General features: G+C 43.5%; 1 protein-coding gene across 3 annotated transcripts in view; it reads right to left on the bottom strand.

The window, feature by feature from the left end:
* Positions 1-26,142, bottom strand: part of LOC115400291 (cell surface glycoprotein MUC18-like) — a 33,908-nt gene extending 7,766 nt beyond the window's left edge. For all 3 annotated transcript variants that reach the window (XM_030108075.1, XM_030108076.1, XM_030108074.1), the window contains exon 1: positions 26,004-26,142. In XM_030108075.1, the coding sequence (XP_029963935.1) occupies positions 26,004-26,067 (64 nt within the window). In that variant the 5' untranslated portion in view covers positions 26,068-26,142. The remainder of the gene's footprint in view (positions 1-26,003) is intronic.
* Positions 26,143-26,669: the final 527 nt, after the last annotated feature.

Genomic DNA, 26,669 nt, shown 5'->3' with positions numbered 1-26,669 from the left:
TAAGATGAGCCTCGGTGGTCTGAAAAGGTCAGTTTCCCTGTGGAGGGTGCAGCTCGCCGCTCTGCACTTCCTGTTGTGCTGTTTCGGTTTCAGGTTGCACTGCTCGCTGTTGCTAGTGTCACTGGCTCTCATTTGTTCCTCTCCAGCATCCGAATAAATATAAAACATCATTATATATCTCCTAAGAACATAAACACTGTTTTGTTTTTCCTCATTGGCTGTATGAGTACCTCAGGTCAACTGTAGAATACAAACTATTCCTCTGCATCGCTTTGTGCAAAATACAAACTACTTGAAGTTGAAAAACAAATCTGTCACAGATCTACGTAATGAAGATAATATTTCCAAAGTATCTCAAACATTCCTGGACCCCACATACTGTACTATCCCCGCCCGTACGCTGTATCTGCAACACGCCTGCCAATAAATCCTTATTGATCTGAACCTGCAAAAAGACAGAGACGGAGGCTCAGCATCAAAATCTGTGTCTGAAAGTTATCTTTACTTGTAACACACTGAATAAACAGCACTGTAACATCAACACGCGAGAAAAGGAAAAAAAGGGAGCGAGCCGTGGCGGGTCAAAGGGAAGAGCGAGATGCTATGGCAGGAATGAGAAGCCCACCCATGTCCACATTAATGTGCTGCATTCCGACATGTCACCCTCTCGCAGGAAGAAAGGCTCAATTTACAGGCAGCATAGTAGCTCCACTGTTCCTTCATGTTCCGTCTCTAAGGAACGACTGGTTTTCCCCTCTCGGGGTCTCTCGATGAGACTCGCTTACGAGGCAGGACCCTCTACTGCGCTTCGCAGTGTTTCTGTAGACGTACAAGCAGATGTAGACGTAGCCTGGAGGCCGCTGGTGGCGGCCGTTGTGTCTGTCAGCTCAGCTCTGGACCGAGACGCTGCAGCTATTTATGTGAAAAATGCTAAAGACAATGTAAATGTGGCCCGTCTGCGTCCTGCGCTGACCTTTCTCAGATTCACTGTAAACCCACCGAATGATGCTCATGTCTCTACTCCGAATGATGGGAATTTTAAAACAGGCTTTTACTGAGTTTAAAAACTCTCTCATCAGCTTCTCTCACTGCATGTTAAACTATCACACTGCATTTTTGTTACAAATACATTAATAAATTCGGTTCATTCAGCGGTGAAATTCATTGAAGAAAGTTAAATACAGGATGCACAGTGGCGTAGTGGTCTGTATTCGTTCTTAACAGTTCATATATTGTAGTTCTCCATTAATGTTGTCAATGTATATGAATAAGTGAGTTCACATCAGAAATCCAGCCAGATGTGCTCAAAATAGTTTAAAAAAAAAACAACTTCACTTTATCGTTTTAAGCTGAAAACAAACAAAAAAGAAAACTAGTAAAATGGAATGCTTTTTAAAAGATATACAGAGAAGTGTGAGACAAAACTGGAACATCTCTTCACTGATTTCACCATCCAAACCCACGGTTAACCAGGAAAAGCTCATCAGATGTGAAGTCTGGCAGAGAAAATGAATCATCTCTCCTGCTGATGAGCTCCTTATCCAGACGCAGCCCTGCTTCACTCCTGCTGCTCCGTCCGACCACCGTGTGCATACACACTGAGCTAATCCACAACAACAAACACACATCCTGGTCAGACTCCCTCCCTGAAGTTCTCACCCTCTGCTCCGTCCCACCTGCCCCTCTCTGTGCTGCGCTGCGCTGTTTACTACTCTCTAATGGAGCTGGACGGATGCTTTCCTGTTAAAGAAATCCAATTAGTTTCCCCAACATAGACATTTCCTGGCCATTAGCGATGGGAGGACATCGCTGACTCACTCGCGGCGTCCCATCCCCCACCTGCGGATGCAGCTGCAGTGGCAACCGGGATTTAGAGGAGAGTAACCCACACGACCCGCCTCCCGTCCCAAAGCGTCAGGGTTTGTTCTCAGAGGGATATCAATCGCGTCTGATTAGTGACCGGACCAGTGATTAATCTATCAGGAAGGACGGCCTGCGGGGCCACAGATCGATCCTTGATGAGAGAGTAGATATGGGAGTCAGTGAATGTTGGATAACAGTTTTAAAACAGTATGACAAAAAAAAAAAAAAAAAGGGCTAAGTGGGACCCTCAGAGAGCAGCATGACAGGAAAAGTCAACCTCTCTGGCAATCAATAGCTAATAGATTCAAACGCGAGTTTCGTTTGTAAGAAGACAAAGAACCAAGAAGCACAGTCACTTCTTCAGAAATCATGAGGTGTTGCTTATTTCGGCACACAGGATGCAAAACAAAAGCTGAACAACAAGCTCTGGAAAGAGGAAACCGCAGGTTACACAATGGCTGGGTGTGACTCCGAGGCCTCGGTCGAGATCAGAATCAGCTAAATCATCTTCGAGCCGTTGCTTCCCAACCCTTTTCCCCTGGAGCTGCACTGAAGAACCACCACAGTCCCACTGCGGTCTCTGACTGGCCAGGATATGACAGTGAAGAGGAACGTATGCGTGCATACACACTTACACTTCAAGATAAAAGCATTAGATCGAGTCCTGGACCTGCACTGGGTTCTTCAAAGTGTTTCAGTGGTTTTCTTTGTTGTCTCTGGTTTGAAAACACTGACTTAAGGAAGTTGTCACCAACTTTCTGCTTGATTCCTTTAAAAAGAGATGACTGGATCAGTACTGATGATGCTTCTCTTCCTGGCAGTGAAAAGTCTCAAAACACTGTTTGACAGCGACGTCTATCTTTACTGTAAAACTGTGACATGATTTTAGTCTGATGCAGCTTTGAAAACACCCAGGAGAAAAAGGTGGGAGAAACAATATATTTCATTATGTGTGTAATAGCGCCCACTTGAGTTAGACAAGCATCTCAATACTAGCTTTTTAGAACACTGGCCCGTGTTTACCGTCTCAAAAATAAGTGAGAAAATTGGGAAACAAACACAAAAACGAGATATTTGAATACAGTACGATAAAATGGGCTTGACGTTCAGCGTTGGGAAGAAAATCCTTCCAAGAACCAGACTCGGTGTTCTCTCACACACAGAGACACGCGGGAGACACCGACCGGTTGAAAGGAATATTTTCCTATGATTGATGGCGCTGGCTGACTCCGGGTCACATGCTCACCTGCACACACACATCAGAGTGATTGTTTCTGCACCGATCCAGCTTCAAAGAGCTGCGAGAGGCCGAGGCTGCAGGTGAATCCTCCACAGTTCAGCTGCGCAGACGCCGGGTTGCTTCCAGGTATAAAATTAGGTCCCCTCATAGATAAGACGAAACAAACGGTGCTCATAAAAGCGCAGACAGGATAAGATAATGTGGAAGGGGGTCTTCATATCAGAGTCATTGTACGTCCTGATTGTGGCTTTGATTTCTCTGTTAGAGAAACAATCAGAGTCTGTGGAGAACAATGATAACAAAGCTTCCTGCCAGCTGGGGGACTTTATTCTCACTTACTTTACAGCTCCCGGTTTGAGAAACATGTACAGACAAGCCGCTCTAAATAAAGAAAACAGTTACCAGGTGATGTAGAATGTAGAGTCCGTCTTCTATCAAGGAAGTGTTATTTTTAAATGTTTATGGCGGCGTATTTCAGCCGCAGCCGCCGTCCTCCTGACAGGTACGGCAGACGGATGAGAAGCGACATGCGGTCACTGAAAGGACAGAAATCTGCTCGGTTTCTCACCCGGATGCTTTTATTGACAGCCGCCGTCAATCTGCCCTCCCGGCTCTGCGCGCTCTGGCAAGAAGCCCAGATGGGAGCCGGGCTCAGACCGCACGATGGTCTCGTGCTCTTTTCGACTCAGTGTCAAAACAATGATGATCGTCTGCAGAACGTACGGCTGCCAGGACCACCAGGAGACGGCCCTCTACAGGTTTCAGTACAGTCTTTTGCTAAAAACTGATCCAGAAAGTGTGAAACACCGCTGGGGTCAGGGGTCGCCTTGTCTCAGGGACAGAAAAAACAATAGAGGGTAATCTATGAAAACATTTGAAGACAATCGATTCCAGATTCACAGCAGAAGAAGCGTTTATTGCTGGTGGATTCCAACAGCTCTCACCAATAAGACCTTACTATTAACTGTGCAAAACATCAACATTCAACAGAAAAATACGACTTGTCAAAGGAAAAACTGTGTGCCACACACACACTCATATACCTACACACAGACACAAAGCAATATAATGACTACACCAACGTGCGGATTCTTTACTCTCTTTATAAAACCCAGACGCAGATGATGAGTGTAAATACTGCATGAATGAGGCGTTTCTTTCTCCTCGGTGTAAAAGTGTCGCCGTATATGAAACCACTATAAATTCACCAAGCACCTCTCCGAGCTGCAGAGTCGAATAAGAGCGGCATTAAATCATTTTGATTGGGTTCTGTGGGAGAGTTCGGATTACACTGCGCAGGGCCCAGCGAGACAACCCCGTCCTCTTGAAATTACATTTAAACTCTCAGAGTTCGCTTGTTTCCGCCTGCATTTTGAGAGGAAACAAAGTGCAGGAGCCCTGACGGCAGCGGGAGGGGCTGCATCCGGTGTGCCATTCGGTTTGGGAGAAAACATCAGTCAGGCTCAGTGGAAAATATCATGATTTTGGTTAAAAAATTAATAGAGCGATGCCATCATGTCCCTCGTTACGCTGGTTATGAGTCCCTGAATATAGATATCAGAATGAAATAATACGGCCACAGAAGTGAAATCCTCAGGATTATGTTGTTTATCAACCCTTCATCAAAAAAAGTCTCTGAAATTATCAAAAGGTTTATTAGTAAAACTCTTCATATATAATTTGTATATTCCGACAATATGCCAGTAAAGGCGATACATGTGATTTATGGTAGATTCATCAGTTTAAGCTGAGCAAGTCGAATCAAACCACAGTGTCATGTGACGTATTTACCAAAGCTGAAAACATGTTTCAAGCCTTTGGTTTTCTGGATGGAATCCATTCCCTTATCTGATTGTGTTTTATAATGTTTAAAACTAGATTCAATTATTTGCTTTAATTCCTCAGAGATTTGTGACTTTCTGTGGCACAGACATGCACAAAGATCACAAATGTCAAGTTCTGAATAACGTGAAATGGGTTTTAAAATGTATATTAACAGTTTTTTTTTTTTTTTTTTTTTGCAGACGGCCATCATATTGCATCTATATTTTACCAATATTGTCATAATACAGACTTTCTCACCATTTTTTTTTTCAATTTTTGAAAAAAAATCTTCAATTATGTATCAGAAGGAACTTTTCCATTATCAAAATGTTTTTATACCACTCTAATTTCTTCATGGACAGAGAAAAGAGGCTGGATTAAATATGTTTTCAAGGTTTTTGCCATACTGTGCTGCTGTATCTATAAGCTTTACTCTGGTTTTGATGGAGAGCACTCCGGGCCGTCCACTGAGCCACATGCTGTTAAATATCCTTGATATATACAGACGGACATCAGGCGCACTGCTGCCGAAGCAAAAAACCCCAAGGAAGCATTTCTCAATCTGACAGGTAATAATGACGTCGACTGGCAGGACGATCGCTGAGGCCAGAACAGACTCCGAACCTCAGATCCTTCGGCCTGTCAGTCAGGAAACAGATGACGCACACATGTCCGCACGTTGAAGCTGTATCTAATAACCGCTGACCTGAACCTGAGCCTCCACACACAAAATTACACGGTTTGTAGATGTCTCGAGACCAAACAAGCACATGACACCCTCACAGCTCTGCTGCGTCTCATTCACCGCTTTCGAAGCCCTTAGTTTAGAGAATCAGTGGGATTCAGTTCTGCACAGACTAAAACAATGAAACACTGAAGAAATCCTGAGAGTGTCTCAAACAAACCCTCCAGGGCCAGTACTGGAACTGAATGTATCACATCAAGAGAAAGCCCCACAAGGATAGCACCACTGGAGTGTGTGCATGTGTGTGCGTGTGTGTGTTAATTTTATTTGCCATCATCAACCTGTCTGATGACAGCACAGCTGACAAACATAAGGGCAACACATGACAGCACGATCGCACTCCGATTATAAATAACAGGGGCTGTATTTCCATTAATTGGAATTGATATTTTAATTTTATTTCCTGGCAGAAACACAGGAAGCATGCCACGGACGAAACAAAAAACAAACAAACAGAAAAATTCCCCTGGAGTGCGACGGTAAACCCAAGTGACGGCTCGGTGACATGTTTCCAGCCGCGTCACATCTAAGAATAACAATGGCCTATCAAGCTTGTTTGCTTACATGATACAGCAGAATTACTGTGCAGTGACCCAGCTGGCACCAGAAATAGCCGCCCCGCTTTAGGACATGGTGAGACGCAATCGAGAGACGGGGAGCATGGGAAAACAGAGTCCCAGTCACTTCGCCCTTTTGTGCGCATGTGAATGGGTCTGTGGAAAGTGAATAGAACGGAGAGTCAACATGAGAAAACTGATAAAAAAAAAGAGTGAGAAAAAAATAGAGAAGTGAGTCGCAGGGTGGGGTGAGAAACTAGGGTGGCAGCCAGCGATGTGGAAAGAAAAAGAGGCCGTTTTTGCTGCAACCGTTGACTTTTATCACATGCTAACCCCTCAGACACACACTTACAGTATCTCACCAGGCTGAAGATAAATACACTCACTGAGAGGAGAAGCAGAGACAACTGAGATGTCACAACTTCCCTGACTTTATCCTCTCACTTGATTCAGACAGGCGGCAGGAAGCCTTTGTTGTTTTTGTCGTGTGCCATAAAAAAAAAAAGGACAGTTTCTGATTTCAATCTGCCTTTATTGCATCAAGCAAATTATATGTTTCATAAAACATATAAATAAGATGAACTCTTTCACCCTGACCTGGTTATGGATGCGTAAATCCTACATGGATATAAATAAAGTTCAATGTTTTCAGTCATCATTCAGCCTGGCTCTAAATGTTAATTACTGATTATTGATTGATGATTAAGGTTTGCGTTTCTAAAAGCAGGTGCTAACTTGATATTGCACACACACGTGAAAGTTGATCTACTAACGGGACGCGCCGAGGATCGAGTCTGACAGATGACATGTATTAACACACACACACACACACACACACACACCATCGATGAGAGGAGGCTATGCCGACAGCAGGTTCATGTACAACATGCAATGTGACTCACATCTGAAAACACTTTTTTTTTTTTTTTTATTAATCATAGTGCCTGCGTTGCTTTTTCCCCCCATAGCTCTGACTTTGTGATCAAGCATCAACACATCCAACCCCATTTCATTTTGTGGCTGTGGGGCTTAGCGCTCTATCCAATCATTCCACCAAATAATGCCGGAAAGAGCTGTTTTTGTGGGAAAAACTGAAAGTGCAATCTATCTGACATGAGCATAAAACTCATCAAACATTTTTCTGGTTTTATCACGCCCATTCTCAAAAGCTTGGAAGTGTGTCAGAAGGGGAACATTTGGCGTGATATTGGATGTTCATCTGCTCGTTAGATGCTCATCTAATGGTTACGATTGCCCTCGACTTCATTCTTCAAGATGTCTAATCTACACAAAGACTGAGAGTCTTCACAGGCGTAATTGGAGGGACGGACAGATGCAGACAGATTGCAGTCGCCCCTCCAACGATCCACCGTCGGAACAGTAACTTCACTTATTTTGGGTCAACGCCACTCAGCTAAATGGTGCGAAAGAATGCTATGAGAAAGTCCTGAAATCGGGGACACTGAAGGCCTTGTCGCACGCTCATCAATCACATTAGTCCCGTGACGCGCCCCGAGGCCTTTTAACACACACTGGAGCGAACGTCACACGGGACTTAAGGAAGGAGACTCCCGGTGACTCATGAATCCCCCCACACTGCCGCTGGCACCGCCGGAACATTTCTCCATAAACTCTGCAGAGTTTATAATGCCATGAATAAACCAGGCAAATAAAAGTCGAGCTTTCTGCAGCACAGAATAATAAACATGGACCATGTGCTGCAATCTTTCTGCAAATCCTGCTAACAATCATATGCTTCTACAGAGGATTCATGCTTTTCTTTAATGCTGCTCATTTGGGATGTTTTCCAACCCCAATACCACGCCCTTTGACCCAAGTGATTTTTTTACTCCTTGTTCATCAATATGCATGCTTCTTTTTATCACAGTTAAATCCTAAAAGCTAACCAGACTCCGATATATTAATGAGGACTCTAGTGACCTAATTTAGGCAACATCAAGGGGAGACGTCTCTAAAATTAGCGTTGCTGCTGCGACCTTGGGCTGGGCGGATGGCTCCGTTCCCGAAATGCTGGCTGCACAGATAGTATACAACCCTCCATCAGCAGTGGGAACAGCACCAAACACAAACAGCTTCTAGAAACTGGATCCCAGAGGAGTAATGGTCTTAGATTTAGGTGTGAGTAGATCAAAATGGAAAATGGACAAAGTTAGTCAACAGGATGTTGATCATTTATGTACATTTCACATAAACACTCAAATTTCAGGGCATCGCCAAACATTTGTAACAGTTAAAAGCCGTACAGTAATATTTTAACAAGCAGTTCATTGTTTTTCTCCTTCCTGTTCGAGAGCGCACAGGCCCGGCAATAAACATCCTGCCAGTGGTTTCACACTATTCAAACAATTCACGTTTGATGCAAGACCTGCAGCAATGAGTCAACAAGTGTAGAACAGAAAAAACAGGTTTTTATTAAAAATAAACATTTAAAATCAAATAAAATCAAATTATGTAGGGGAAAAATCTCAAATTCACAATTTCATGGAGAACAGAACACCTGAAATAATAACGGTTTCTCTCTGATTGCATTTGGGAATCAAATCATTTGTGGTGAAAATGATAAAATGTCAGTTATTCTGGGTTTTGCAGTAAAATGTGTTTTTTACCATCTCTTTACAGCCATTCCCGTTTTTACAGGCGATTTTAATGAGAAGGAACTGTGGTGAGAGAAAGAGGCGTGGTGGAAAACGGACGCTCGCTTTAACGCCACCGCACTGCTCTCACGTTGATAGGCATGTTAACCGCCTGGCTAACCAGGACTACTCCTTTTACCACCAGCTGATGTGAAACAGACCAGTCGTTCCCAACCTGGAGTCCTCAGGGAGAGGAAAGCTTTGCCCGCTCTCTGGATGCCAGAATTCAATTTGCAAAAAGCAGCTTTATCGGATATCGAGATTTTGTTAAGAGTGGGTGTGTCAGCCTCCGCTTGGTTTCAATCAAATGTTCATCAACGATGTCAGTCTACTCTGTAACACGTCATTCATAATGTGTCTCACTTCCCTGCAGTGCCTGTGCGTTCTGTGAGGGGCTCAGGTGATTTTTTTATTGGCTCTATATGCATCGACACAAAGAGACGGACAGCGACAGCTGCGGCGACCACACGGCGCATTCCCACGATGCCTCAGAGAAAACAAGGTCAACTTGTCGCACTGACCTGACAGCAACTTTCCCTGAGAGACGGACACACACATACACACAAACACACACAAACACACACCCTGGGGTTTCTGGAGCCGGGTGCCGGCAGTATACACTCAACATGCCATCAGAATTAACGGTTTCCAAAAGGCAGAGGAGGCGAAGAATGTAAATACAGTGTGGAGGATCACAGTGGACCACACACCCGGGGGGGGGGGGGGGGGGGGGGGGGGGGGGAGTCACATTGCTCTGTGATTGCTCCTGGTGATCTGACGTAATATTCCTTTTCAACGGACCACCTGTTGCAGAGATCAGCCGAGGCTACACCCGGCCCGGTGCCCCATCTTTCACAGGGGTTGGGGGGGGGGGGTCTCTGCTGGTTTACAACTGATACAACAGCACGGTAATAAAGCCCAGGATGGGCCTCCTCAGACGTCACTTCTCACCTAAACACATGCCACAATCACCAGGACGACACAAACAGGCTTACAGAGGTGAGAAGACGTATGGAGGTGGTTCTGGGAGAAATGGTGAAAGCCCACCTGAGCAACCTGTGCAGTTCCAACCAGCAGAAACATGTGGACATACCCTACTGAGAGCACTTAATTCCTCTGAATACCAAATACACTGAAACCACTCCTTCCCTATAGAAATCAGTGAGCACACCAGCCTTGTTTCAAGTCTTTAACTGTGGTCAAAGGAGATTTGAAGAAGCAGTTTGACATTTTGGGGTTCGCACTTTTCTGGCTGTAGATCGATGCTTCTCTCTCTCACTGAACGCTGGGCTGCAGCCAGTTCACTCACCACAAAGCCTGAGAGCAGGTGAGGACAGAGAGCAGCTCAGTCTTCCCACATGAGTCACAATCAGAGTTTTTTTTATTATTCCAGCAGGAAAACTACACTGAAGAGTCCTCAAAAGAAAAAAGGATGTGAGAAGACACATTCCCGTCATTGGAATACAACTTAAACTTAAGTTGTACTCAGAATTTGCACACACATCTAAGAGGTACAACAAAACAGATCTGGACCACCAGCAGAGAAACTGCTCTGTCTGTAGGAGAATTCTAAAGTTTTATGACACTGTCGTGGCATCAGTGTTTCTACGAGGGATCCGCTGGTATTCCTCGGGGAAGAAGAGAAAACGGCTGAACAAACTGGTGGGTGAGTGAAAAGGGGCTCTAATGGACAACAAATCTCAGCACTGCAGGAGCTCTGAGCAGGGTCCAGACAGAAATTCACACAACTGCAGGTCACTCAGGAGCGAGCTGATCCCTGGAGTCCAGCAGGTTACATAACAACACACCTCAAACTCACGTTCTTGGATTGTGAGAAGTGACCAGAGTACCAAGAGGAAACTGAATATAAATTAAAATGCATCTTAGTTTTTAGTTTAACTGTCATGAGTGTAGAAATACTTGACAGAACAACAAATCATATGTATACTTGTAGTTGCATCTGTGCATTATCACACTGAAGTGTTCATTCAGAAAACCTGCAGTCATTCTCTCGGGTTCATACTTCCCCTCACATTACAGGAAGGACCTCAAACTTTTGCTTTAAGCATCCATGGGGAGGATGTGCTGGACGAGCAGTTAAACCCCTTCCTCAGCTCTCAGACTGCAGCTGTGAAGATACGGCGGCCTTCAGGTCTCTCTGACCGGAGGCTAATCCGCTCGTTGATAAGCAGCTCTCTGGTCCTCACTCCGCCCACAGTTCACTCTCCTCCTGGCCCGTCCAGAGCCGTTCTGCTGCAAGACGTTCAAAACGCTTTACACATAGTTTCCACAGTCTGCTATTTTCACACAAACTTTTTTTTTTTTTTTTAAAATGTGTCCTATGCATGACCTCTGACTTCCTGTGGGATGAGGTCATTTTCCCACGTCTGTCTCCCATAATATTAAAAGGGAAAGAAAAACACAAAATTACTCTCACATTCTATCAGATCTATGCCTCCATGGACTGCAGTGTGTGTGTGTGTGTGTGTGTGTGTGTGTGTGTGTGTGTGTTCTCGTATTTCTATCCTTGTTGGGGCCAAATGTCCCCACAAGGATAGCAAAACGTGAAACGACGTGCCTTGTGGGGACCTTTTTCCGGTCCTAAGTAGGAGAAACAGTGTTTTCTTGACCATGTTGTTGTTACTGAAAAAAGTAAAAGTGCAAAAACATTTCTTTAGGGTTAGGCTTTGTTGTGGTGTGGGTTAGGGTTAGGGTAAGGGTCAGGGTTAGGGGCTAGACATGAATGGGAGTCAATGGACGGTCCCCACAAGGATAGAAATACAAGACTGTGTGTGTGTGTGTGTGTGTGTGTGTGTGTGTGTGTGTGTGTGTGCGAGTGTGTGTGTGTAACGGCCCACACGGTGGACTACTGTGTGGGCCATTTCCTTATGCCTGCTCCCATGATGGTACGCCTGCCCCCTCCATCCTCTTTCCCACGTCCTGAGGACACAAAATGGTCTCCATACCACTGCCTGAGCAGTCGGGAATAAAATAACACAAGCTGCTTGGAAGTATGGGAAAGGCCATCAGGCATCATATTTTTGCGCAGCGCAGATTGTGACGATACAAAAACAGATCGGGGGGGGGGGGCGGTTGGAGGATCGGGGGCTGGGGGGCGGGGATCGTCTCATGACACGACTTCACAAGTATGAGGCGTGCATTGCTTGCTGCTGGCATATTATGGCTAAAGATAGACTGAAAATACACACTGACACACACACACACACACACACACACACACTGAAAGGTCTTTAGTCACTGGCTCACAGGGTGCGATCCGCTCTCCTTTTTTGGAGCAGTAATGACTCCCAAAGTTGTTTTCTACTCATTCACAGCGATACATCCCACACCTGTCGATATCTGAATAAATTAATGAATGAATAATTGATTTTTATGGCGCCACAGCATCCTCTAATACATATCTAGACCTTTTTTAGAAACTGCCGGCACATTAGTAAATCTCCAACACAATGGAAGTGGATTTACTGGGAATCTGGAACCAGCGTGACCCAAACAAACACGACACTTCACAACACCGGCGTCATCTCAAGTTCTCGCAAAAACGAATACAAACAGGAACAGTTTTTCATCTGAACTCATCTACTTCTCACATGCTTTACTAAGAGTTTTCCCCTAATGAATGAGACTTAATCAGATCACAGAAAAAAAATGGTTTCATCAAAAGAAAAGAAACTTGAAGTGGACAAAAAAACTAAATTTCTCAACACCTGACATAAGAGTAAATGATAAAAGTTACCCTCTGCTACTGATCCTCTGTAACTCAGCTCTATGAAGCAGCAAACACAGCAGCCTGCTGTGTGGAGTCAGCGGCCCGGTGTCAGGGCCGGCTGCTGAGAGGCTGCATTAGGTTAAAAGGATCCTAATGTGCATTAGATCAGCACGGAGCATTATTTCACAAAAACAACATCCATTATTAAGCAGGGTCTTCAACTGACAAAGAAAAGACAGAGATCCTGACAGTGTGCTGCAGCTCCCCGAGGACCTGAAGGACAGTTTAGTCCAAAAGATCAGCCAGAGTGTGAGCAGCTCGGGCTTCGTACCCAGGAAGTCCGAACGTTCCTGGGCTTGTTTGCGGTCACGTCTACACCGGCACTGGGTGAAATTTGAGGAAATAGATAAAACGCAAATGATGAAGCTTTAGAGGCTGAGAGTTTTCAAAGTGTGTGAAGATCAGCACTTATAGGATACTTCATCCTCTATTTATTTTCGTTGTGATTGCTTCATGGTGCACAAACAGGAAACACTGTCTCCAACCAGCTCTGGACTCCTGGATCAATCAAAATCAGTAATCAGACAACTTCAGTTTCACTTGATCTCAGTATTTGCTGGGAAAAGATATCTCCTGATCCAAACCCTTCTTCTTCTTTTTACATTCTTCCTGGACTCTGACCCACACTTTAGAACCACTGTTCAGCACACGGCTGTTCTTCTTCCTGGTGAGACTCTGTTAAGCTGCTCTCACTGTCAGATGAGGGAAGCTTTCTCAGATGCGGCGTTTTGCTGAGCTCTGACGGCTGTCACCGCCACGCGCTGTAATATGACAGAGGCTTGGCAGAGATTCGAGCTCCACCAGCCTGAAGCATCAGCTGCTTTAAGTCTTGCTGATCCTTGGATATGAAGATATCGAACGCAGAGACGTACGGAGCTAAGCCCATGTCGAAGACCAGCTATCACAGCTTAATCATCCCCACTTGACCTTTCCCTTGAGCCACATCTCCATGGTCACACACACGAGCAAGAAGCACCCGAGGACAAATGACGCGTTTATTAGTTACATATTGTTTTTCTTTAACAATAGTCCAGCAGCTGACCGGCTGCAGTTACCCACATGATTATGTCATCTCTAACATGGTTTAATTTTAGCCTAAAATGATATTACCCCTCAGTCTAGACAAGCTTGCATTCCTTTCAGCAATAATTTTCCACCATGGCAACTGTCTGAAAACACAAATCACATGGAGATTCACATACACAAAGGCACGCACGCGGCCGCTCGCTGAAGGCAAACACACACTCTGCACTGTTTTGGCCTGTTCCAGACAAAAGATCATCAATCCATACTGTGTTTTTGTTAGGGCGAAAAAATGATGATCTTACATTGGAAATTAAGACAGATTCACAGATGGTTGATGTCAGGGTCATGGCCAAAGACGGTCTGAGATAAAAGTTCAAGATCACCGTCTCGCTTTGAGCCACGGCTCCATACAGCCAATAGAAATCCAGCATAAAGTGCCAGAGCGATCGGTGTGACGTCGACGCTGCTCCACAGCGAGAGTTTCCCTAGGAGGTTAAGATAGTCCTCTGCATTTCTGTTTGTCTGCACTTCGGTATGGATCAAACAAGTCCACTTCAAACCGTGGGGGTTTTAGTTCACCTGAAAGTGTTTTCAGGTCCAGTTTGCTCACAGTGAGCAATGCCACCAGACTATTCAACAAAGCCACAGGAAGTGAACCAAAGAGAGTGAAATATAGTGCATTATGAGCAGAGTCAAAGGAACCTGAGGAAAACAAAAGAAAAATTCTCGTGGGAAGATGTGGCATGATGGCAAGGTGCCTGCACTTATCAGTACCAGACCAGATATGTGGTGTTTGCTTATGGCCACCCTCATAAATAATGTTTTTAAATTGCCAGTTATAAATTGAACTAAACCGGATGGATTTCTGTTTCCGGGCCTCTTCTTCCATGTGCTTTTTAAATTCTGCATCTGTTGTACCTGCACGGCCTTGCTGCAGTGGAACAAGCACACCGTGGAAGCCTTTCAATCCATAATGAAGTGCAACATACTTTTACAAACTGACTACTTTTCTACACATCTCAAAAAGGAACAAAGTTTATGACACACAAACTGAAATATCTCAAAATGAAACTATTCAAATGTTTTGAAGTTTGAAGAACAGCATGAAGCAGAATGAGGCTGATCCATTCCCAGTACTGTTGGGAATGGATCATTATGGATACCATCTAAATAATGTCCAAAACTGAAGGAAACCAGCAGCAGCAGCAGCAGCAGCAGCAGCAGCAGAGGCCCTGCAGGCCTGCAGTGAGGCTTTTCACATATTAGTAACACTCTGCACGGGGACAGAGAGGCTCTGTGTGTGTGTGTTTGACCTCAGAACCGATAACGAGGTGAAGGAGCTCATAAATCCTGATCCAGAAGAAAAAGAGAGAAATTCTCCTCCTGTGATGGTGGAGACGTCCCTGTATGAGTAAAGCCTACATTCCTCCCCAGCCTGATCAATGATGTGTATTCACAGAACGTTCTGCTTTCTAATGATGAACTGAATACTAATCAGACTCTCTCTCTCTCAGGATGGCTCTGTGAAGTCTTTAAACATCGAATTTAAGAAACATTATTGAGAGGCGAGTTAAAAATCCTTCACCTTCACATCACAAATCTAAAGCAGATGTGTTTTTTTTTGGGGGGGGGGGGGGGCACTGTAAACTGTTCTCATACATGCTATAGAACATGCTGGATAAAAATCAATCACGCAGACACTTTAAAGCCAGCAGTTCTCCAACAGTTCAGCAGGTGGAAGTCTGTGAACCACATCACACACACTGGGAAGACTAATGTCCGCCGCCTTCTCATACTCACTTCAGTCCTGTTTTATCAACATCAGACTACAGTTCTTTAGGTATTTGCTTCATATTAACCTCCTGCTTTGTATATTAGTATTTTAAAGCTGTACTGATGCTTTCCAGAGTCAGACTTGCTGTCTGGAGGCCAACGCACATCAGCAGACGCTCATATAGAAAGCTTTTCTCCTTCAATGAGACACTTTAGAGCCAAATCCGATAATATCCTCACTAAAGATACATTTTAGGTTTTAGATTCACATTTTACACTTATTGAACATCTCTCTAGGATCAATATGTCTATTGGACAAACACAAAAACTACTGTATGTGCTTTTGTGTGCTTATCAAACAGAAAGAAACAGATGATGTCGTGATTTTGATACCGTTTCCACGTGTGCCATGATTCTATCACTATTTTAAAGCATCTGTGCTGAGGTACACGTTAGGAATAACCTCAGACTAAATCTATATCATTTTCCAAAGTTAGTTCAACTGAAAATTTGGCTTGAAAATATCAACTTTACCTCTTTCCAATATAACATCAAAATTCCTTAAAGGTTTACATGGCTCCGAGGAAGGAATATTGTTTTCAACGGCAGCAAAAACTTTCTTTTCTTCTCTCTCCTCTTCACTCTCCAAGTTATTTTTTAATGACCAAGACTTCATGCCTGCCTTGTGTAGTCTGGGATCTCTTTTCTCTGCTTTCCTGAAGGATCTCCAACTCAATCAGTTCAATTCCCATGGATCTGCTCACTATCTGATTGACATTGCTTCATTCATTCATTAAAGTACACAATAATAATTATTATTATAACAATACATATAAAAGCAACTTTCAACAGCCACTATGCAAAACAAAAAAAGGAAAAAAAAACATAAAATGTTTGTAGGATCAAAAGATAAAAGAGCAGCAGCAGTTCATGGAGGAACTTTTGAGGGAGGCTGAGGAGGAAGGAGATACAGTAATCCAGGCAGGATGTGACAAAGCCGTGGATGAGGAACGCAGTGTGGAAATATTTAAATAATACTGACCCGGTATGCACTTTTTGACTCTAGTTTCTCAATTTTAAAAGCCCGTGACATGAATTTCATTTGATTACACCACCTTATGTTGCTCAAACCGTCTGAGAACAAAACACGGTTCGATTGTGTTACAGTGATGTGGAGACAAAGGGTGGATTCACTGTGTGAACCGCAGATGTGCAGGACTTTCAAGCAGCTGTTTCCAGCTGTTTTCACACACCTTGATCATTTCCACATCCAGTTTCAGGTTACTCAACCAAAAACGAGACTTTAGAAAGTCTGATATACATCTCAAAGTAAGTGGAGAAATATAGTGAAGATGACGTTCTTCAGACTGATTCATGTTGAGACTGTTTTTTTTTTGTCACAAATTAGGTAAAGGAGGAGTTTTGTCAATGTTTTCTGGACCCAGAAGAGTTTATAACATTACACACATGGGCCATTCATCAAGCCTCCCAGATCCTCTCTGACGGACAGAATGGTGTTGATTTCAACATTTTTGCGAAACCCCTGCAAAGCATAAGAATGTTAATTATTTCTCGAAGCTGGAGGACTCTGTAAATTCACGGTTCTGACACTGGAGTCACTGTGACTGACAAGAAAGAACAGCTGGCTGGTCTGAGGGGCACCAACTCTCACCCAGAGCAAACAAAAAGCACAAGCTGGAGCACTTTCCAGAAAGATTGTGTGAGTTGTGGCGTGGCTGGTTTAAAAAAGAAACACACATTGTTCATTGTGTGAGCTGCAATAGCATCTCCGATTTATCCCTTCTTCATTCTGTAACATTTGTTCTTATTATTATTTCAATGGCAACTAGGCTAATTTTATATTCCTGCAGCTTTGAGCTTTATGTTTCTGGTTTCATCAGCATATTACCATCTGAGAGGGAAATTTTCAAGCACGCAGACTTGTGTTTGATTTATTACATCTTGATTACATTCACTGATTGACATCACATTACAAACAACAATATATGTTTTCAAAAGTTAAGGCCACTGTTTGAGAAAACCGAAGAACCTAGAAAAAAAACACATATGCACAGAAAGAACATGCAAACTCCACACAGAAAGGCAATCAAGTCCAACCCGGAATCAGACCACAGACTTCTTGCTGTAAGCCAAAATGCAAACCACTATACAAGTGTGGGACCCAAAGGTTGTATTTTTTTTCTTCTTCTTCTTTTTTCAAGTATTTTGTAAGCTTCATGTTTAAATGTCCAATAAAAACAAAGAGATTGTTGGATATTTTCTCCTCTCCTCTCATAAAATTATGCCAAAGTGTCATTTGTCTTTGTTTGCGAAGCTGCTTGCCTCCTGTGGACTGATCACGCCAGATAACAGCTGTCAGGCTTTTAATCAATGACTTTCCGCTCCGCGTGTTTCCACAACACAACAAAACGCCACCGTTCCTCTCCTTCACCTATATTCTTGCGTAAACAGCTGAGGAGAGTATTTGATCAAAACTCCCAACAGTCATGACATATTTGCTGTACGACTGGTGCATTATGGGTACTGGATTATGTTCGTAAAACATAATCTACTTTTTGTATTTTAATCTTTATTTTTTCCCCTCTCTGCTTTTCTTCTCCACTTCTTGACGTAACCACAGAAGTCTCGTCACTGACCTCCTCAGTAATCTTGATGTTTTTGGCTGATGAGAGTTTTCTCAGTCTGTATACAGAAAAAAAAAACCCCTGCAGGAGGGGGGCTGTAGTTTATTTCAGGCCTAATACGACATGGTTCTGTTACCCGGGTTTATTATTCCAGCCGTGACCTCAGTGTAACTCAGAAAACCGTCCCACAGAGCAAAGCTGGGTTCATTACACTGGATTCGCTGCACACAGAACACAGGAGGCACAGCATCATAAAAGACGAATTAATAATTATTCATATCAATGCTTGAGTGAATAATTTGGCCGTAAAACTGTTTTGATAATCAAGAGAAAGACATAAATCCTCGCTGCTCTCAATTTCACTCTCACAGTTTCCCTGCCAACTTCATTAAACAGTCCCTGACTTACAAATGACAGATAAAAGCACCGCATAAAGCTGCCATGGAGGAGGTGATGTGTGGTCTGCTCGCTGCATGTCACACAGATAGAGAGCAAATAGATGAGGGAAAAATGAAATGCAGCCCTGTCGATGCTTCAAACCCTTCATCACTTGGTTTCCCAGGTGCCATAAACCTCCTGACCTCCATGAACATGACGGAAAGGAGCTGAGGTGGCCAAAGGAAATGAAAGAAATAAGTCATGTTAGATACTTTCGTAATACTACAGTTTACAGATGCTGTTACCTTTCAAAATGCACATAAAGGATAAAAGGTGTTTTTTTTCTGTGTTTGCTCAGTTTCAGGTAACGTCCATAAAACTCTGCCCTGAGACTTTAGTTTTATTGGATCCTGAAGGTGAGTGCACCTCTGGACTCATGTTACATTTACCTATAGCACAGCAATGTGAATGCTGACAAATAATGTCGTTACTTGCATTTATTTGATGATTTGATAATCAGACGGCATCTCACGCCACACCGGTTGCAGGAGAGAAATATTCCACAACTGTTGGGAGTGAAGAAGTGAATTACTTTGAAAGGACAGACATGTGGTGGTAAAACGCAAACTGTCCCAGCAGCTGAGCCTTGATGTTCAAAAACTATTTTTCTTTTTGAAGTAGTTTCTCTGAAGGTCTGAAGTCAACCTTCCAGCCGCTCTTTTCGGAGAGGCATTTCAGACGATACTGGCGCTTCTGGAAAATATTCCATTATCTTGTTAGTTGACATAGATTGCTTTTTGAAAGGAAAACAGGAGATTAAAAAGAGGAGAAATACTTCAGCTGCAACTATCATACTCTGAGGTAAACTTCTTAACATCGCCATCAGATGGAATCTGGCTGAAATCAAATCTGTCAATTAAATTTATCTGAGTCTCACATTCTGATAAGACTGTGGATGTTAGTGAGAAGACTTTATAATTTCCATGTTAGGACATTAGCAGACGGATCCTCCTGAAGCCTAAAGACAAACAACTTTCATTATCTAGTTTACAAACAGTCTTCATTTTATCAAGTCACTTTTAAACGGGATTGATCGGTCCTGCCGCTGTGCCGGTGCCGTGACGATTAGCTGAACGGAGAGCGAGGCATGACGATTAGTGATGACGATCAATAATTAAACACCTTCGGACTGCACGCATGTGTGTGTGTGCGTGTGTGTGTGCGTGTGTGTGTTGTGTAAGTAACGGTGAGTTGAGACAGCCGGGCTCCACAGTGTGTCTCCTGCAGTGAAACGGGAAGCTCTCCTTAACCAAAATAACACATGATGACAACACGCCATTAAGTGGCAGCACGGTGTGCGTGCGTGCGTGCGTGTGTGTGTGTACGTGTTTATATGTGTGTGGCAGTGTGTTGTCAGGGCTCTCAGAGCACCAGGTGTACACAGCTGTCCGTGTGATCAGGGAACTTCAAAGGCCGTTAAAGCGGCAGCGAGCAGCTCCGCGCCGATGAGAGCCGACCCCTCAGATCTGTGAACGGCCTGATATGAATGGATTCACCCTGCAGCCTGGAATAAGGCTGAGTATATTGAAGTCGTTCAACATGACTTATAGATTAGAAAAGAAAAAAAAAAAAGAAGCAGTACTGTACCGCACATCTGCAGATGAAGCCGATACTGTTCTAAGTCTGGAGAACCGTCACTTACAGGGAGCTTCTCATAAAAACCCAGCTGCGGTGAAAGGTGTTGCAAAAAGCTTTGAAACGGGAAAAGTCTCTGGAAAAGACTCCTAAAACTGAGCTGTTACACTCAGGTCCCGTTTATGGGGCAAAGTTTCAAGTGAAAAACGCTTTGTTTTGGCATTGTTTCACATTTTCACAGCGACGTTTTTAAAATGATGTTCCTTTACACAGAAATGGCAGAAACACTGAAAATAATGGAGTTTCCATGTTGGGCCACTAATGGGTGCTGTTGTTTATTTTGGTGATTAAATCACACACACATGCGCTGAGAACAATACGCTATAAACATTAACAACGGATGAACAGGGGCATTCAGACACACCATTTGTTTGACACTCACTGTCCTTAAGTATTTTCCCCATTCAAAAATCTAAAATCGATTCTTCCGTTTTGAAAAAAAAGTTGACAAACGGTTGTGTTTTACCCTCTTCTGATAAGAAAAAACTGCAACTTTAGCTTCCTTCCTTCCTTCCTTCCCACTGTAAACATCAACTAAAGTGCTCACTGTGACAACAAACACCGTTGACACGTCGTTCAGCCAAGACTGACCACAAAAGGCTTCCTCGCTACGATAAATTACACAACCATTTGCCGCCGGTCGGTAGACGCACACAGGCCAACCCGATGACAGCAGCACAAGGTCCTTTCCTCGCACGGTAACAGGCCCTCCACACTCTCCATGGCTGGTTTGCTGTATTGACCCAGGTAATGGTGATAATGGATGTTGTTCACATCAATGGGAAGATCAAACAGTAAAAGGAAACCTTTTCCTCCAACAATTCAAGCTCCCAAGTGTACGGCTTCAGCCCATTACCCGGCGCGGCGGGGAAACACCGCAGCGGAGAAAGTCTGAGGAAATTATTGAAAACAGAACATGTCTGATTCCTATTCTGAATACACACTCCTTCCAAGAACTGAGTGTTACTGGCTGCCCGGACTGTACCGGTACAGTGTTACTGAAAACACACTACGTAGAAAGTCAGGTGTGCAATTTTGGACTTGAAGTGGTCCCAGTGAGGCGCTGAAGCTTCCAGTCTGTCCTTGATGGTCAAATTTAATCTTTTATCTACCAGCCTTAATACCATCTGCTACTGCTGCTTCTTCTGTTGTGGAATTCAGTTATGAAAGTAACACCCTGCACCATCAAGTGGTACAAAATGGTACTACAGGACAGACATGAATTTCAATCCTGGGTAAAAGCAGGAAGCAACAATATTTTTGATAGTACTTTTAAATTTGACAAACAAATCAGTTCTGTTGTCAAAACCAGATTCTTTCAGTTGAGGCTATTGGCCACAAAAAAAAAAAGCCCCATCTCTCCCACAGCCACTCAGAGAGTCAGACGTACACCGTTACAACATCTCAGTTAGACTACTGCTACTTCTGCTGCTACTCCCTGGACATTAGACTTGATCAGACGCCTCTCTGTCGACTCCAGCTGGTACAAAACGCTGCTGCCAGAAACAGGAGCATATCACTCCACTGACTTCCTGTCTCCTTTAGAATTACTTTTATGATTTTATTACTTGTATTTAGAGCATTAAACGGGTTGGGATCGTCTTTTTTGTCAGAGTTTTCACTCGTCCATATTCTAGTTTTATCCCCAGGGTCAGCCAATCAGACGGTTCGTGAAGTTCCCAGATCCAGACTCAGAAATAGAGGCGACGGTTCCTTTTCTGTCTGCACCCAGTCTGAGGAACCGCTTCCCCGCTCACATTAGAGCATCCCGGTCTCTTCATTCATTCACGACTCTACTCAAGACTTAAATACTCTCTTGAGCACAAACACCATGATACGCATCATTTCTATTATTGTTGTGGTTTTACTCTCTATATTTATTCATAGATTATGCTGTGTTTGTCTCTATTTAGCAAAGCATTTTGGTCAGTCTTGGTTGTATTTACATGTAAAGTTGACTTAACTTTTATCAGGAGTCATTTATTAATAGATATCAGCAGATGAGCTCCAAGAACGTTTTCATCATACATGAGAAAAAGTTTAGCTTTAATTGGACACTTTTCTGGTAGCTGTTGGACCATCTGTGTCAGATTAAAACACTCCAATGTAAAGCCACATACGCTGAGATCAGTTTATTTATGTTAAGACCTTTTTGTCTTCTTAGGTAAACACATCCAGTGTCTTACTTTCCACTTGGCTCCAACACTCCCGTCACAATGCTGTTATTCCTACTAAAATTAACCTCTGAGCTGTTTCCTTTCCGGTATTTTTGCTGGAGATCTGGAGTATATTTCACTAATCTTAACAACCATTAATTCAGCAAAAACATTCTGAGACATCTCCAGACAGATGTTGCACCGTCGCAGCCCAGATCAAAAGCAGTGGAGAAGGGCTTCTTTTCTGCGGTGTCCCGAGGACTCGGTTGCATGGGAACACATAAACAGAGCAGCTGAACAGCCTCAGATAAGGAACCATGTGCCCATGACAAACTTTCCCCAGACAAAGACCTGCTCTCAAGACATCAAGAACAGTTTGCAAATAAAGGAGTCAAAGAAGATAACTGTGCTAAAATCTTACAAATTCATGCGACAACATTGTGATATACACAATGTTGAGCGCGTCATTTATCAACGCAGCATGATACTAGAGCAAATCCAACAATTAAAGCAAACGAACGGAATCACTAGGATCTGGACATCCAGAGGGGACTGAAGCACGTCAGCCCTGAGGTACAATCTCTTCACCAAACATCTCCTGAACAAATGCTGCTGCTCATAAGCACTGAAATGAAATAGTCACAGTTGTGTAGCGTGAACCGGAAGAGAGATTTGAATTTGGTGACTTCCATCTGAAACATGCTCCGCTCTGCTGATCCTCTGCCAGATTACACAGAACCAACTGCTGTGGCCAAAGACACAACAAGGACGTTTATTGTGTGTGACCGGCCCTCTTCTTCTGAAGAGCACAAGTTGTTTCGAGCACATTAAGCCAGAAAATGATGACCTTTGAAAGAGCGAGGTCTAATGTGGCTGCCCTATGACCCGGCTTCATTAGGTGACGTCACAGGAAGTGAATAGTATCCTTATGAAGGGTCAACGCTAAAGTCCAGCAGTGAATTTGAATTTCCCCTGATGCCATCGGGGGGCCGGTCCTTTTGGCACCGACACAAACAGCCTCATTCGGTCTGCACGAGCACATGCATGTGCATCTGTTCACACAGAGCGTCTTCACAGAGCCAGAGTGGGTGTCCACCAACATCACTGAATGCTTGACATAATAACCATTAAACAGTTTGAGGGCTGCTGACCGCAAAAACGCTTTCACAAACAGCTAATAACCAGAGAGATGCAGTTAAACTGATTAGAGGCAGTTTAACCAGCCAAATGTTATCCGAAGAGCGATTTGATCTCCGATGTCAAAATGATCTGCAGCTCATTTCAAAACAAAGCAATATGATACTTTTTGATTTAATACCCAGCTACGCTGGACCATACCGGAATATATAAAATATACAATACTGTATTATACCATTTAAAACAATACCATCCAAAACGATTTCATAAAATGCAAAGCACAGGGCACGGTACAGTTTGATACGATACAGGAAGAGCAACACCACAGAAACATTTTACACTCGCAATGATAATAAATATGATAATAAAATACAATACGACACCACAATGATGTTTCTTATGACGTAGTAAAAAGCAAAATGTAATATAACACAACCAAGGAAATATAAAAAAACAAATTAACAACTACATTGAAACATAGGAGACAGTCTTTAGATTGCTTTTTTCCACAGTTGGGTGAAATTTTTGGGTAATTTAAGAAATTATTGCATCCTGCATTCCATTAGTGAAAGACACAAAACACTTAATGATGACTTTGTGCTAAAACATACATTAATTCTACAATTAAAATGTCCATGGAACTTAAAACTGATTGTTGAAACTGATATTAATTAGTAATGAATGTGAAGATTTTGAATCAGATTTGAATATTTTCTTCACAGCAAACTGTTTATTGTCGAGCTGATTCAGTTATAAACTGATTGTAAATTGATTAGTAAAGCTACAGTTATTTTATCTGCGACTGTTTTAGGAAATTAAGTTGATGAAAATGTCACAAATTTTAAGCTTGAAGAAAAGAAGTTTGTACTTTTTCAGATTCAGGACAACAACAATGAAAACAGTTGATTTTATCAGTTCAATCAGGTGTGGTCACACGTCTTAAATTGTAGATGCACTGCTCTATGACTTAATAATTGGGGGAACTACTACACTTCAAACTATTTGTCGTCTCAAAATTGATCATCCTCTCTGCACAGAATCCAGAGAGGCCCTATAGCACCTTTCTGAATGAGATACAAGCACAGTCCTCTCACACTGAACAGTTTACCGCTCCACACAGTGAACAGGTCTGTACTCAGACCACAGCGAGGAGGAGCGAGAGCCGGGGAGCCCAGTTCATGATGTGAAGAGCAGAGAGTTCACAGAGATCAGACAATGGCCCGAGCTCCACCAGGAGGTCAGCACAATGAGGCGAAGAGGCAGGGCGGCTTCCACACACCGGGATGGGGACGCTCAAGGCGTGGTGAGAGTTTGAAGGCAAGACAGGAGGGAAGTCGGGCTCCCAGAGAGGAAGGAGTGGGAGGGAGGGAGGGAGGGAGCACACACTGATTCAAACAAACAGGTGAAGACACACCAGCATGATAAACATGTCTATAGTGACAGTGAAGGGTGTGTTGGTGTGCCCTTCTCTCCTGCATATACATCCACACTGATATGCTTTCTATAAATAAATGTTCATCTGAACTACTTTTAATAGGAGCCTCATGTAACAGACTCAAAAGTTTGGACTGCAGCCAACAATGAATATGAAAATGCACAGGTGAACAAGTCTCTATCCCCCAGCTTCACACAGACACGCTATATGTCCACGTAAACCCGAGCGATGTGAGTAAATCTCACTGTAGGAATGTGTTTGACTGTGCGAGAAGCACAGTCAAGCTATTCAGCGCTGCCCGGGCAGCACTGAGCCACTTGATCACTGCTGGCAACACACAGAAGAGCTGACAGAACGCAGGAGAGCTCCCTTACTACAACCTGGCTGCTTTGGGTGTCAAGGAGCTAAAAATAATGTCGAAAAGTATTCACACTCACTTTATACACCAGGGAAAAGAGCCCATCAATCTGGCCCCACAGTGGAAGTTTTAATTTGAACTTTTACAGGATAGGTGTCCCACAAATCTGGCAGCTTCATTCATAACAAGAGACCAAACACCGAGCCACAAATATCCAAGTGAATGTTTGGACTTTCCATTCCTGCATTTATATGTATTACAGGAGGCAAAAACAACAAACCAGCAGTGCAAAGAAAATGCATTCAGATCAATAAAGCAGGAGAGAAAATCCCACATCTGCTCAATAAATACCAACACACTGCAAGTTAATGGAGGTGTAACTGCATTTTCTATGTGTGATTATATGAGCTGAGGGTTGGGAAACCAAGCAGTCAGCTCGCTGCATATTACAGCAAATGCTAATGTAAGCAAAAGGAGACTGTGCAGTGTCACATCTCTGCAGCTGATAGAGGATCTGCAGCAAAGTTTCCGTGCAGGATAAAGTTCAAATGCAAGGAGGAAAGTGTCAAATGTTTTCTACAACTGGACAAGATGCAAAGAGGAGAGAAAGTCTGTAAATCTGAGCAGTCCTGCAGTTTACTAACTCGTTGCATTCATAAACATAACTCCAGCCGGATTTCTGCTTGTCCATCAGCCAAAGCGCGTGTGAGATGCGTCCAGTACTCACCTCCCCAGGTGTGAAGGAGGAGGAGGAGTCCGAGCAGCGCGGAGGAAACGTCCCGTAAAGCCATGCTGACCGTCCGGAGCTGCTGCTGCAGAGGGGTGTGTGTGAGTGAGTGTGTGTGCGTGTGGAGGGAGTCTGACAGGAACTAAACCTCCTGGAAACAACTATGAGAGAGAGAGAGAGAGAGAGAGAGAGAGAGAGAGAGAGAGAGAGAGAGAGAGAGAGAGAGAGAGAGAGAGAGAGAGAGAGAGAGGGAGGGATGATGCAGGAGGGGCAGACAGAAGTCCTCCACTGTAAAAAGAGTCGGATTCATTCTGCAGGAGCAGAAGTTCTCACTCAGATCGGAATACCTCTCATTTCATTTATCCATGTTAGATTTCCTTCCAATGACTTCTCCCCTGCTGCTGGACGCTCCGCCTTTTTTAATTGTATAAATATGAGTGTGGAGTTTCGGTGAACTTAACGTGGAGTGTATTATTTGCAGCGGGCAAAACAAAGGAGGATCTTTAGATGAGCAGGAGGGCGGAGGTCCAGAGACAGACACTGTACACACAGTATTTACAGCCACGACACTCAAACACATACATGTCCCCTCCGACAGGGCTGGGACTTGACTTCTCTCTGCAGAAAACCTTCAGTGGTTTGGGGGATAATTTCACTTTTTAGTAA

Source organism: Salarias fasciatus, chromosome 14, assembly GCF_902148845.1.
Source record: "Salarias fasciatus chromosome 14, fSalaFa1.1, whole genome shotgun sequence".
NCBI lineage: Eukaryota > Metazoa > Chordata > Actinopteri > Blenniiformes > Blenniidae > Salarias > Salarias fasciatus.
This window is presented reverse-complemented; position numbering and strand designations above follow the sequence as displayed.